This window comes from Lonchura striata, chromosome 3 (genome assembly GCF_046129695.1).
Source record: "Lonchura striata isolate bLonStr1 chromosome 3, bLonStr1.mat, whole genome shotgun sequence".
NCBI classification, from domain to species: Eukaryota; Metazoa; Chordata; class Aves; order Passeriformes; family Estrildidae; genus Lonchura; species Lonchura striata.
Window position 1 is genome coordinate 106895692 of NC_134605.1, and position 15177 is coordinate 106910868.

Genomic DNA, 15177 nt, shown 5'->3' on the forward strand with positions numbered 1-15177 from the left:
TTCTTTGATACTACATTTCAAACAAAATCTTGAGTAATCTCATCAAAACAGTCCTCTGGGCATTCCATTTCCATTCTCCCTGTCTTGCAGGTACAAATTATTATTTCATTTTACATGTGCAGGGACACTGAAAGCCCTGAACAGGCACTGGAAGAAAAACTATGAAATGGAATATTTAATGAAAGGCGGCAGCTGAGCTCTCAGAGAAATCAAAAGCTGCTGATCTTGAGGATTCATTGAAGGAATTTTTATTAATCTTATTACCCTAAAGAATTGCTTTTTATATATGTTTTTCAAACAGCATCAAATCCTCATCAAAACAGACACTGCAGTGCAAGCACCATGCTCTCTGCTATTGACAGAAGCAACGTGGTATTTGCATATGATTTAAAACAAGGCTAGCAGCACACAGCACCATTATTGGCACTCTGGTATTTATTATCAGTGTTCATTATTTATTAGAACCATAAATCCAGCATGGCAACAAGCACCTCCAGTTCCCATTTCAGCAAGGAGCCTTCTCAATGCCCAGCAGTTGGTGTAAATGATTTCAGTTATCCAAGTGTCTTGTACATGGATGTGTATGTATACACATGGCATATATAAATATATATATTTATATCTATAAAAGATACATATTTGGGGGCAGAGCAGTTAGTAGCCCTTAAAAAGCTATGGATGCTCACCTTGAACAAATCCCCCAGCAGAATTTAATTCATTTAAAGATTTTTAATGCAACCCGGTTCTTGCCTGAGAGCTCTTGGTTTGTGTTCATCTGATGGGCAGGACCTGGAAGCCCGGCTGGCCGTGGAGGCGCCGCTCCCCTAATCCAGTCTGGGCTCCAAGTGTCCCAGTGCCTGCTCCTGACCTCAGCCGGGGTTACTGCAGCCTGCAAGGCTTCCTGCTGCAAAACCAGCATGTTTCAAGGGACAGATGCAGATCTGGGGCAACTGTGCACTAAGCATGGTTCTTTCACAGCCCCAGTGCCTGTGTACAAGGGAAGGCAGGGCAGATCTGCTCCAGTGGGATGCTCCAGGGTCAGGCACAGGGCAGGACTTCAAGCACCCACCCAAAGCTGAAATCCCACCTCAGCCATGGTGGCTGCTTTCCCTGAGCTGGCTTGGAGCTCACTCTTCATGAAGCATTACTGAACTTTTCTTTGTAGCATGATTTATTAATTTGTAATAGTTTATTTGACAAATGAAGAAAATGGGACCATTTAGTGCACTATGACGAGTGTTTAGTTTCTCATTGGCTCCAGCTAGTAAATGTGAGTGTTGCTGTGAGCCCCTTCCAGCTGCCAAACAAGGTGCCAGCACAGGGCAGCTACCAGGGATCTCCTCCAGGTGAGATGTGGGCACTGTTCCCACAGCTGGGCACCCTCCTGTCACACACAGGGACAACCCTGAACCCACAGGGATGGATGTGCTGCAGCTCCTGCCTGCATCAAATGCTGCAGGTTACAGGTTACAGGCAGGAGGAACACAGCTTGAAGCCAGCCTTGATGAAAAAAAGCAAAATATGCAGACATTTATTTTTTCACCAAAAGGACACAGCATTGTTCCTGAAGTGACAAATTCCAATAAAACGGTCATTTCAGAAAATGGAAGCATTCCTCTATGACAGTACAATACACTGAAAAACAAACCTGAATGATAAATTCCAAGCAAAGTATATTGTTACCTGCCCTGGTTCTGCACTGGCTGGAAGTTGTCTGGTCAGGAAGTGGAACATCACATCCATGCAAATAAATCCTCCCAAGGCAGGATACTACCCACATTCACACAACTTCCAGATGGTTCGGAACACAGGCAGAGGTTATTCTTTCCCACTTCCAAAATATACTGGCTATTCACATCCTGGATCACACTGATTTTTATACACAGGATGAGTACTGAAAAAAGAGCCAAAAAATGTATATTTGTTTTTCCCCCACCACAGGCTACATCCAAAAATGTATGTACAAAGAATGTGTTACAGTTCAACCATGCCAAGTAGAAAACAATCACACTACAGGTATCAAAATGAAAACCTTCATCTACTGTCTCATTTTGGTCATGTGTTCTTCAATTCATACCAAATCCTCAGTCCAAACCTGGTACACAAAACCAAGCCCCCATGCACTTCTTTTTTAATTGTAGTGCAAGAGCTGGGTTGTTTCACTGCAGCTCATCAGAGCTGGTACCATCACTGGGAACAAGGTGCTTGGAATGAGTCCCCTTATCAGCTGGATCCTTTTGAAAGCCGCTCATCTTCTACAGTTTGTGAAAGAAACTTTGTTACAAACACGGGCTTGGGCTTGCTTTGTTCAGTCAAACACAGAACCTGCTCGGTCCCTTCCTCAAAGCTCCTGCTAGAAACAGGTCACGGCAGCCTTTACCAGGTCACCCTCAGCACAGAGAAGCTGTCACCTTGGGGGATTTAATCTTAAAGCAGATCTCCCTGTGTTCTACATTTATTTAATCCTAATCTGAAGATATAAAAACTCATATTGCAGTTTATCAGATTTATAAGAGGAAAAAAATTACACTTTGTTAAGAATTCCTATGTTTAGGCCAAGAACTCGATGAAAGGGCTTGAAAACAGTTTTCCAAAAAGGATCAGTTTATTTTGGTGGGTCTGTGTTAATTCCATATTTTTCCTTGAGAAGTTTAAGCTGTTCTTCTTTCTTCTTTGTGTCCATCTTTTGGAATGCCTGTAATTAGGAAAAGAAAAGATGTAAGAAGACAAAAGAAACCTCTCATCTCATGACAAATGATTTCCCAGTATCTGCAACAAGCATCACTGTGAACTCCATCACCATCACACACACAGAGCATTGTTTGATTCTTGTCCTTGGAGAATGTCACAGGGCCCTGGATGTTGTTGGTGACAGGGTGGACACAGAGAACTGGAGACCTTTTACCCATAAACAAGATCTCCCCTCCTGCTGCAGCTATGCAACTGTGGAGCCTCTGCACCCTCTTCTCCAGAGTACACCCCCACAAACATGTTTTTCCCACCTTTGTCCAAAGTTACTTTTTTTGCACACAAACCACCAATATGAAACTCTGACCATCTATCCCATTCACTCCCTCTAACAGTTTGGATTTTATTTCTTAGAAATACCCAAGCAATGGTCTTTACAAACTGCTGCTGGGGTTGTTCTGTGTGACAGCTCTGCTCAGAGGTGACTCCCCCAGCCCAGTGTCGTACCCTGTTGGCGTTGTAGTACAGAACCACGAGGTATCTGTTGCACACGTTGAACCCCGACAGGTGGTCGCAGGCGTTCTTGGCGTCGAAGATGTCCTCATAGACCACGTAGGCTGTTCCTCTGGTCTCAGGGGTGTTCCCACTGCACAGCAGGGGCACAATCAAGGTCAGATAAATGAACAAGAAATAGTTTATTTATTTCACAGTGACTGAGATTAGATGAACTAATACAACATCACAAAAAACCAATTTGTTATTTTTTCTAGATATTAAATGACATCCCTGTTTTCCACACCAAACAGTTCAGAGCCAGAGACAACAGGAAAAAAAGTGCTCTATTTTGCTCCATAAAGGAAATGCACCTCTTGAGAACAACTGCGTTGTTGAAGCTTTTGTAAGGGCTGCCATGCTGTGTTTGGAAATAATTTAAATCTTTATTATAGCAATGAGCTTTTATTTAATATTGCAAGACTTGGCTGTCAGTTAGTGGCTGTCTGTATCAGATGTGTCCCTAGGATGCAACAGGGCTCCTGGCATATCACAAAGTTAATTTAAGAGGCAGAACAGCCCCACTGGTGTAAGCCCACTGCTGAGGCACAGCCATCACCCACAGGAGCACCAGTTCCATGTCCTCTGCCTGAGGAATGGGACACATGTAACAGTAATGAGCCCAGAGGGGCTGCAGAGATCCCAGAGCTCTCAGCTAACAGAGGGTGACAGAGACTTCACAGTCAGAACAACTTCCCAAGGTGCTTCTGAGAACTCCTGAGGACAAATGGCATCACACATATCCACACTGGGATCTGTGCAAATGTAAGGAGAATGGGATTAACACTGCACAAAGCACAAAAGCCTTTACAAAGGGGCTTACACGTTATGCCCTGGCATTGACAATGCTGGGATTTCTGTGGGAAATTACATGAATTAGTAACTCTGAATAAACTTCTGAAAGCACCAGTGCATCACTCCAGTGGAAAGCCCTAGATATGTCCTAATTCTGTGTCCCACTGTCATGCTGGTCCAGCCCACATGTTTTCAGAAAACTTAAGTACTGGCTCTCCTTTATGCTCATTAGCAAAGAATTCCACCAGTGTGGAATTCACAGCCAGGCAGTGCTTACACTGCCCCTTTTTCTCTCAGCCACTTCTCCAGTCACATCCACTGCCCTTCCTTGCTCTGGTGTCACATCCCAGCATGGCACCAGCAGCACGTGTCCCTTTGGTGTCCTTTGCTTACTGAGGGCAACTCTGTAAAACTCACTTTATCCTACAGAACAATCAAACAAGTTACCCAGGGAAGCTATGGAGCTGCGGATGCTCCATCCCTAGAAGTGTTCATGGCCAAGCTGGATGGGGCCCAGAGCACCCGGCCAGCTGGAACGTGTCCCTGCCCACTGCAGGGGGTTGGAATAAAATGGACTTTAAGGTCCCTTCCAACACAAACCCTCCTATACTGGCCAAAGCTCAGGTCCTCAGCATTTGAACTAATGAGAAGAACATCAGAGTTGCTGCAATTTGTACTATCTCCACACACTTTAGAACCAAAGGCACAGTCACACCTCCATTTCCCAGACACGGTATGGCCAGAGGACATCCTGTCTCTGCTCAGGGCTTGCTGCTGGCATTTGTTTCCAGTGAACAGATGCAGCAGCAGCAACATCCCTGTTTTCCCACTGGTTAGCAGATACTCACAAGAAAGCTGTGCTCGGCTTCTGCCTTTCCTATTTTCACCCCAAGTCAAGGTAAAGCTTCAATTGTATTTGAAACTTACTTATGCAAACAAATCTGTCTATTTTATCAACTTCCCAAGTTAATTTCAAATTTAAGTTCATTCTCTGCACCTCCCAGCAGAATAATTTTCTAACAAATTCACGTGTTAAGAGCATTATCACATCCTCCTCTGGCACACGGGGCTCCAGGGCATCGAACCTTTCCAGCTGTGAAACCCTTCATGGTCCAAAGGAACCGGAAATACTCACACTCTGATCTGCCGGATGGGCCCGTACTTCCCAAAAATGTCGTACATCTCCTCGGCCGTGATTTTGTACGGCAGGTTCCTGATGTACAGGATCCGGTTGACCTCCGGAGGGAGCCGGATCTGATGGGGGAGAAACAGGCGGTGTGTTAGGCGCAGGGCACGTCCTGCGAACCTTAAACCCAGCAGCCCAGGGGCAAACCAGGGATGTGTGACACACGGAATGGCCGGGGCGGGCCTGAAGCACCACCCAGCTCCAGCGCCCTGCCGCGGCGTGCGGGAGCGGGACGGAGCCGGAGCCCGGCGGGGACGGGGCGGAGCACTCACGTTGGCTCGTTTGGCTGCTTGCATCGCCATGGCGGCGGGACGTGAGGGGGGCCGCGGCCTGGGGCGGAAACACCAGCGGGGAAGGAGGCCGCGGCGGAGACAGCGCTAAGAGCCGAGCCCGGAGCGGGAACAGCGGCGGGGCCGAGCCCGGGGCGGAGCGAGCGGCGGGGCCGGAGCGGCGGGGCCGGAGCGGCGGGGCCGGAGCGGCGCGCGGCACAGCCGGGCCTGTCCCGGCAGGCACCGCGCGCTCCCTCACGGAACCGGATCTAGCGCGGGAAGCGGCGCGCGGCACAGCCGGGCCTCTCCCGGCAGGCACCGCGCTCTCCCTCACGGAACCGGATCTAGCGCGGGAAGCGGCGGCGCGAGCCCGGCCAGCCCCGCACGTGACCTCGCCCCGGCCCCGCCCCCTATTTAAGCCCCGTTCCCGCCCCTCGGCCCGGCGCGCCCCCACACGTTCGATGCTCGGTGCCGGAATTGCGACAGGAGCCTCTTTAATAAACGCTTCCTCCTTATCCTTTTCCCCTCCTCGCCACGCCCACGAATCGGTGCCGGTGTGGAGCAGGAGCGGCAGGATGGCCGCAGTGCAGCCCCCGCAGTGACTGTCGCAGAGCGGCTACTGCGGCGGCCCTTTCTTGACGCACGCGGGAATCTCGATGGCGATTTTGCCGATGTTCCTGTTTTCCTCCATAGCCCTGTGTGCCTCGGCGATGGCGTGCAGGGGGTAGACGCTGTCCACCACGGGCCGCAGGCGCGGGGCAGCCCCTCCGCAAAAATGGGGCAGCGCCTGCTCGGTGAAGGCTCTGACCAGCCGCTGCTTGTGCTGCGGAGAAAACAGCTGCAAAGTCACTGCCAGTCGTTCACTCACCCGGGTGTCCACAGCACGGCGTGTAAAAGGTACACAGCCCTCAGGCAGACACCTCTGACATTCTCACACTGAAACGGAGATTAAAACACCTGACGGGTCTAAGTTATAAACAAGAAGAAAGCTTTTAGATGTATTACATAATTGAATTAAATTCCCCAAAGCAAGTGATGTGAGCTGTGCAGAACCATTTAAATCAAACTGATAAAGGTGTTGTAAATATTCTGTCTTAAACCATGCACAGAATCCACCTTAGGGCTCTGCACTGCAGGTCTTTTACTGTCACATCTGAGAGTATTCCACATGAAATGAGCTTTCTTTGGTAGCTGGGTATCCAAATGGTCTTGGTTTCTACTTTGAAGTGACCTAATAGAGATTGTTACTTTTCCCTCCTCAGACTTGATCAAGCTGCCCAATCACTGGAGTTTTATTTCTTCTAGGGCCAAATATCTAACGGATGGTATCCATGAAGCACATTAAGAAGTCCTGGATGTCATTCCTCTCATTCAGGAAGGAATTTCATAAAAATGGGGAAAAAAAATTACAACTTAATTTTGGGACATTTTCCTAAGTATGTAGTACCAGTTCAAGGTGAGGCTTTTTTGACAAAAATGTGCTTAACACTGGTTTTAAAAGAAAGCTCTCAAAATGATCATAAATTTTAAGATCAAACCTCATACACTGCTGATAGCCACTACTTGCCTCCTTGTCTCGGGACCGTAACAGGCTTGTGTGGATGCTGGCTCTTTTGGAAATCAGCCTTGACAGCAAATCCCCATGGACTTCACCTCCACTCAGCAGTCCATAGATAATCCACCGGCCATCAGTTCTCAGACAGTTGAGATTCTTCTCCCAGTATGAAGCCCCAACACAATCTAAAATTATATCTACTCCAGAACCTCAAGTAGAAACAGAAGAGATTTCAGCAATGACGTCAAGCTGCATTAAGGGTAGGATAATTTCAAGCAAGACTAAAACCTTCTTATTTATAGGTACAGAATTGACCCTGCAATTCTTATTTAAGTCTTTCTACTGAAATTAGGAATTGGCACAGTGATTTGTAAAGAATTACAGAATCGGGCACAGAAGAAGAATCATCAGTTACCCATAAGCAAACTCAGAATTAAGCCACACGAAATGCTTAGAAAAGCTAGATTTTTCTAACAGTTTAAGAATTAAGTGGCACTGGCACAGGTTGCCCAGAGAAGCTGTAGGTTCCCCACCCCTGGGAATGTTCAAGGCAGGCTGGATAGGGCTCAGAGCAAGCTGGGGTGTCCCCTGCCTATGGCAGGGGGTTGAAATGGGATTATCTTTAAAGTCCTTTCCAATCCAGGCCATGCTGTGCTTCTGTGATGATTCAAACACCAAAATGCAAGGATTTTGTCCTACAGTTCCTTGGGGAGGCAGCAATAACATGGTGCAATATTTATGCCCCAAATGAACACAGCCAGAGAGACCCCATGCAGAAAACAGCACAATTAAACTAAGGAAAGGCCCATTCTGGGCTGAGCAGGATGTCAGGTTGTGCTTCCAGGGTCACTACTGTCTGCTCTCTCACCAGGTGACAGCTGAAACTGAGTGTGTGTTCTCATGTTGGGAGGTTCATTTGCACTTTCACAGAGTTTTTTTACCTTGGGTGAACTCCAAGACCTTTTCACTGAAGTCTTCATTCTTGTAGTTGAACCCTGCAGCTGCTCCAGCATTTGCTGTTGCTTCCAGTTTCTCCTGAGTTCCTGCTGTCACAATGGGAATAGCCTTTGCCAGCCTCACCAGCTGAATGGCTGCCATGCCAACCCCGCTGGCTCCAGCGTGGATCAACACTCTCTCACCCTCCTGTACTTTACCTGGAGGAGGGCAGAAGCAAAGTGGTCACCCTTTGGGAATTACCTTTGAATTAAAATATGAACAGTCTGGAAGATAGCAAAGAGGAGATGGAAAGAGATGGCCTTGATTGGACTTTGGACAATCGGACATCTTCATAGCCTTCATAAAAGAGAGAAGTCCAGAAGCAGCAGAGGTTGCAGTGTGCTGACAGGATGGCTTCAGTGGAGGGACTTTGTCTTGGCTGTGTGCAAATCTGGGCATCAGTGACCAAGATGTTTAAGTGAGGGCAGTCACAGCCCTTTTATACCATCAGTAGAAAACACATTTGGAGGATGTTCATACTGAGAAATTATGCACTCAGCAATGGAGAAATAGCAGAAATGCTGGGTAACCATTAAAGACCAATCCTACCAATCATTTTACCATCTATTGGTGTCATTAATTTGTGTTCCACCACTTGCTTCTGCAAGTGAGGCACCAGGTAGGCTCCCACTGATCACCAGGAAACAGCATTGCTTGAAGCAAGTCTGCAGGGAAGTTATGTTTGGAACTTTTGTTCCTTATTGGATCTCTTAGATGCTACTGCTGAAGAGTGTAGAAGGATACTTCTCATCAAAGGAAAACCTTGGCAAGTGCTATTGTTTATTACCTTGGCAGTGTATTTTTAAAATTAAGCGTGTGGGCTTCTGTCTACTTTAAATCAGCTCAGAGTGGATTTTACCTACAAATAATATCTTTGTTAAACAAAGGTAGAAGACGTTGCCTACTGTAGATTCACAAGCAGCTAGTGATAAAGTTCTTGGTATGGTCATGCATGCAATGAAGCCAGATCCTTAGAAATAAGATGTGTTTTCAGGTTTCTGGAAAAGGTGGGAATAATTTCAGGGTTTAGGCTTAATGGAAGGTGTTCCTGTCCATGGCAAGGGAGTGGAACTAGATCACCTAATTCCTTTTCAACCCAAACCATCCAGGGATTCAGACTGAGAAATACAGACAAAAAGAAATCAACCATCTTTCTATATCCTTCCTTGTAAATACATAATGAGCAGGGTAGGTTGGCACTGGGGAGAGGTGGTCATGATTCAAGGATTTGTGTCTGGCATACTGCATTCTGACCCACAAGAACAAAGTGACAGAGAAAAGGTTATTTGAAGGCAAACAACATTCAAATAGAGGTAACAAGGAGAGGATTTTGTAACAGAAAGAAAGATGAGCTGTTTTGGTGGAGTAAATGGGCAAATGCACCTCTCACCTACAAAATGGAGCAGCTGAAATGCTGTTAGCCAGGCTTCAGGAATGGCTGCAGCCTGAATAAAAGTCATATCTTTGGGAATTGGCATCAGGAGGCCTTCGTGCACTGTCACGTACTGTGCCTGGCCTCCCCCGGGGAGCAGAGCCATCACTGCATCGCCGATCTGCCACCGGCCCGAGCAGCCGGGACCCAGCCCAGCCACACTCCCAGCTGCTTCCAGGCCTAAAATGTCACTTGCTCCTTTGGGGGGAGGGTACTTCCCTCTCCTCTAAAATAAAAAAAAAAAAAAACAAGAGAAGGCAAGGAAGGAAAAACCATTAATGACCTGCATTATTTCATTCACATGTCTCCAGCCTAAATTCCTATTTGTTTAATCCTGATTTTGCCCTGTGCATATGTTGCAGTAATTTGAGGATCTTCTAGCCTCTGGAAACACTTTTGCTTTCTAAGTGTTATTCTTCATAAGTTAGAATAAATTGAAATATTTGTGAGTTTCCTCTCTCCAAGCTAATCCCTGCTCTGGAAATACTATGGTCTCCATTTGCAGAGCATGGCTTTCAGCACAAAGAAATAATTTGAATGTGAATTTGAATAAATTATCCCCCACTGGAACTGTGCCATTGGAATATTTCCTTTTCATCTCAAATGTCCAGAAAAGAGTCTAAGTCTAAAAAGACTGGAGCTTTCGTTTTACACATTTTGTTGAAAGGCAGCTGCCTTTCCATGCCAGCCCAGCACTGCACTAACTCAGATAAAAGCATTTATCTGCTGAATCAACAGATATCTCTTCTCAGCCCTATGAACTCTCCCATCCAAATGCTCACCAGGTTCAAACTTTTTCAGCTCATCAGATCTGTCAAGACTTCACAGAGGGGCTTGAAAAATCTGCGGTGTTTTTAGGTGCATAAATCTGTTTAACATACACATACCTGGAGTAAATCAGCTCTATTCAGAGCACTGGCAGAGACCTTCACGAGAACTTCTCCTTCTCCTGGATTTGGTTTCATCACCTCTTTCATATAGAGATTTTCTGGGCCTCCTGGGCAATCAAAATAGGCTGCAAACATTTTCTCTAAAAAAAAGCCAAACAAAACCAAACTAAAAAAATATTCCATGAATGTAGGTATGTGCAGTGGAGAAAATCTCAGTAATGAAAGGTAACAAATGGCTTTAAAAATTCCTGTTTATTTCCCTTGCCTCAGGAGATGATTGCTGTGTGCCTGATTTGCTGTAGTACAGGCTCTCACTGCTGCAGGAGTCTTTCAGGTACCTCCTCAGATACTGCTCCTGGGATCCTTTTGGCACCAGCAGATGTTGAGATGGGCTGAGCAGTCAAGCCTTCTCCTGCCTGATAAAATCAAATGAGGAACAGTCTTCTCTCTGCTCCATAGGTCCTGGGTGGAAGAAGATGAGAAGGAGAGGCAATCACAACAGGAACAGCTGTGTTACTTCCTGAGAGCTGGTACTGCACTGAGTGCAGCAGAGAATGAGCTGCAGCCAGAGCCTCTTCAAGTAACCTGCACTGTGTGACAGACCACCCTATCCTCTGTAAAAATGACTGACTTTTGCACGGGAAAAGCTAAGTGCATACCTACCTATTTGTGGCAAGACTGCAAACGCAGAGTGATAAACAGCTTGAAACCCCAGGGATGTCAATCCCCACAGGGTGGTGCTCTATGGCTATTTTATGGTGAATAAGCACTTCCAAGTATTTGTATAAAATGCAATTTAAAGGCTTTTGTTTCTGAGGCTGGCTGTTTATTCATTGTTATTAACAATTTAATCCAGTCACACAAAATTTGTCTGCATCAGCAAAAAAATTCAATGGGAAGCCCACATGATGCTACGCTGTAACTATTGTTTCTGCTGTCTCAATTCGGTCCAAATTTAGTCAGTTAAAAATAAGGTGTTAAGCTTTTTTCCTTCTTTCATCAGAGTTCATTAATCTGCTTTTTTATAAATTATTGTCTTTGTTGCTAGAATCAGGCCCACAGAAATGTTAAAAAAAATCCCAAAACACAAAAGAAAACCAAACCAAAAAACCAAGAGTACCTGTGTATTTACATTATTCTGAAATGCACAGAAAACCGTAGAAACTGACATACAAGTTTCCAAACATTTCAAGCGCTCAGATCTGTCAGCGGTGGCTGAAAACAACAGTTTTAAGAAGCTGTGTGGCACCCGAGCCCACTCCCGAGCTCACCTGTTTCCTGTAAAGAAGGACGCACAGTGTGCCCCGGAACAAACCCAGCCTAGCCTCGGGAGCAGAGTCCGATCCCAGTTCCTCCTCTCCCTTGCACTCGGCTGCTCCCCTGCAGGCCAAGGGGAGGAACAGGGCGAGGGTGTTCTACTTCGGAGCGACAGTATGAGGAGTCAGAAATATTAGCACAGCTCACCATTATTTCTGCAAACGACCTGGATTATTCCCTGGCTTGGCACAGAAATCAGTTTTCCCGCTTGGCTTAGCGGCAGGGATCGGCCGCTGCCCCAGCACTCGGGGAAGCTTGGCCGGCTGCCCGTGGCTGTGCCGCTGCGTGTGACGGGGTGTGCTCCAGCTGCGCAAATTCGTGTCAGAATTCTCAGTGTCTCACACTCGATTTACTCCACCGGCACTGAGGGTGTGGAACTGTGCCAGCCCTGATGCCATGAACGCGCTGGGGAGGCTGCTCTGGGGAGCAGCGGCTTTCAGAGCTCGCTGGTTCACATCCTTAAACCCGTGTGTTTCTACCTGATGGTTTGGAATCCGAATCAGTGTTGTTCTAAAAGTCTGGTGATACCTCCTTGAGTTTTGCAGAAGGATCAGATCACACCTGTCTCTGTGTCTTAATCACCAGCTCTTGAACGTTTGAGCTGTCAGGAAATAAAACTGACACTTCAGACTGTTTAAAAATGGTAACTCATATGTGTGGGATTTTTCTGTGGAGTTTTTTCCTGTAATACTGAGATTTTTTGATTAAGGCTTTTAAACTCTTCTTTGAAAGGGAACAACTTTAGAATCAAGTATAGCTAAAATTCTTTTGTTCTCATGTGACTTGAAGAGCTAGTAATTTCTGTGTTTCTGAAGATGAAAAGATCATGAAGCCTGGTTTATATATAAGTACACACAGCCTGATTCAGTGCCAGTACTGGCATTGTCCCTCCTCCACTGTCCCTGGAGAACTTTGCAATCCACTGCAGTTTAAAATAACTTTCTATTACAGCCATTGACAATGCAAATTCACATGATAAAATACGTTTTATTATTCAAGGATATACAGGACAGTCTGAAAATGTGTCAATGTAGCAATTTCCTTTGTTCCTTGGGTCTGTGGCCCCTGCATAGCTGTAATGCCATTAGAGAACTTACTTTGTGTAGAGGGATTAGTAACTAAGTTATCCGGAAGCAGGATAAAATCAAGCATTAGAAAGATAAAGCAGAGCATCTTAAACCAAATATTGAAGACATCACTTTCAATTCAGTAAAGAAACTTAGAGGGCAGATGCATAGGGTAGTCCTTTCAGGACCAGCAAGCCCACAATTCTTTTTGAAAAAACAGAAGAGCTCATCAGCTGGAATGTCGTAAAACAGCAGTTTCTTGCTTAAAGTTTTGAACTTCTATAATTCCTAATGAGCACTCTTGGGGTTGATGAAGTCAAAGTTTTCTGTTGATTCAGCAATCTTTATCTTTAAAGTAGTCTGCTATAATAACACAAGGACATAAGTAAATAAAAAAGTAAATCAGTGATCATAAAAGTCATATACAGAATTGCTGCAATGGAGATGCTTTTTTTAAAGTACAAATCCCCCCTCGCACTGTACTCCATTCAAATGGCGACTGTGCTTTTTCTATTGAAAATTAAAAATATCTATATTTGTGAGGTATTTTCTGCTCTAAAGAATAAACACTGAGCATCGCTTTAAATAATTTTCAGAAATATCACATGCAAAGAAAAATTACTTTTTTTTTTTTTTTTTCTGCAAAGAAATCATCCAGGACAGCAAGAGTATACTCCAAAGAATAAGTACTGCAAATCCGGCCCTGGAAAAACCTAGTATTTCCTAGTCTTTGCTAGGAACAGTAGCCAGTTTTGAAAAATGTGACTATTTGCAAGAACAAATAATGAGTGGATATTGTTACAGGATTTTGAAAGTGTTGGCATTTTTTGCAACCTTTCAGCTTTACTTCACTTTCTGCCTTCCTCCCATAGCAGAAAAACAATAGCTCACATCAAATATGATATGGCTCCTGAATTTATTACTGAGCCAGCCAGGCAGACGTTGGTGCCTTTTGGACCTGCTCCAGCTTTGTGTGTAGTCCTGCTGAAAATAATAAGATAGAACCAACCTGAAGTTAGCTTATAGGGGAAGGCCTTGCTGTTAGATTTAATAAATCTCATTCTCTAAGGCTCAGCACTGGGGCCAGCCCTGTTTAATGTCTTTATTGATGGTTTGGATGAGGGGACCAAGCTCACCCTCAGTAGGTTCCCAGACAGCACCAATTTGGGCTGGAGTGTTGATCTGCTGGAGAGAGGGAATGCTCTGCAGAGGGATCTAGACAGGCTGGAGGGCCAAGGTCAATTGTTTGAGGTTCAATACAAGTGCTGGGTCCTGCACCTGGGTCACAACAATCCCTGCAGTGCCACAGGATGGGGCCAGAGTGGGTGGAAAGTGGAGAAGGATCTGGGGATGCTGGTGAAAGCAGCTGAATGTGACCCAGGTGTGCCCGGGTGGGCAGGAAGGACAAAGGCACCTGGGCTGTGCCAGCCATGGTGTGGCAGCAGGACCAGGCAGGGACTGTCCCCTGTGCTGGGCACTGCTGGGGTCACCTCGAGGGCTGTGTCCAGTTCTGGCCCCTCAGTTCAGGAGGGACATTGAGTAGCTGGAGTGGGTCCAGGGAAGGGAACGGAGCTGGGGAAGGGGCTGGAGCTCAGGTCTGAGGAGGAGCAGCTGAGGAAGCTGAGGGTGGGGACAGCCTGGAGAAAAGGAGGCTCGGGGGGGACCTTCTCTCTCTGTACAGCTGACAAGAGGGTGAAGCCTGATAAGGGTTGATCTCTTCTCTCAAGTTCCAGGTGATAGAACAAGATGAGATGACCTCAAGTTGTATAAGTAGAGGTTCAGATTGGATTTTAGGAACAATTTCTTCACCAAAAGGGTTGTGAAACACTGGTTGTGAACAGACTGCTCAGGGTCACCGTCCCTGGAGATATTTAATAGATGTGTAAATGTGGCACTGATGGACATGGTTTAGTGGTGGGCTTGGCAGTGCTGGGCTAATGGCTGGACTTGATGATCTTTAGGTCTTTTCCAGCCTAAATGATTCTGTGGTTTTGTGATTCTGGGCACAGACAGAGCTGTCATTTGATAGAAGAATGGGCTTGTTTCATGTGCTGTATCAGTGATAGTAACTTGGCAGCTACAGGTGGTTTCACTGCATTGTTTCTCCAGAATTAGGCAGAAAATACTTCTTTATTAACTCCTGTTATCAAATCTAGGTCTATGTTCCCAAGAGGCATCCTGGTTCAGCCACAGCTTTGGGGTTATAGGATGGGCACAGCACAATCCACTCCAGCAGGTCTCAGGGCCAGAGAATGGACCTACATCCATCTGCTTTACTGTCAGGATCACTGAGCACAAAGTGGTTAAAAAGGACTCCTTCAAAATGCCACTTAAATGGCATCTTTGTTCCAAAAAATCAAAAATGTGAAATTAGCAATCACCTTGCAAAGTCAACTGAGCTTTACCCTGGCACTGGGCTCTGAGGCTGAG

At 45.9% G+C, this 15177-nt stretch overlaps 2 protein-coding genes across 2 annotated transcripts; both read right to left on the bottom strand.

Moving 5' to 3' along the window:
* Positions 1-1148: 1148 nt before the first annotated feature.
* SF3B6 (splicing factor 3b subunit 6) lies at positions 1149-5683 on the bottom strand. The gene is made up of 4 exons (XM_021529783.2): positions 5494-5683; positions 5171-5289; positions 3196-3334; positions 1149-2695 (listed from the first exon to the last, which is right to left on the bottom strand). The coding sequence occupies exons 1-4, from the start codon at positions 5521-5523 to the stop codon at positions 2606-2608; spliced, it is 378 nt and encodes a 125-aa protein (XP_021385458.1). The 5' UTR covers positions 5524-5683; the 3' UTR covers positions 1149-2605.
* Positions 5684-5967: 284 nt separating this feature from the next.
* On the bottom strand, positions 5968-10997 carry TP53I3 (tumor protein p53 inducible protein 3). The gene is made up of 6 exons (XM_021529782.3): positions 10629-10997; positions 10361-10503; positions 9432-9699; positions 7987-8199; positions 7058-7254; positions 5968-6313 (listed from the first exon to the last, which is right to left on the bottom strand). The coding sequence occupies exons 2-6, from the start codon at positions 10496-10498 to the stop codon at positions 6107-6109; spliced, it is 1023 nt and encodes a 340-aa protein (XP_021385457.1). The 5' UTR covers positions 10499-10503; positions 10629-10997; the 3' UTR covers positions 5968-6106.
* Between the last annotated feature and the right edge of the window lie 4180 nt (positions 10998-15177).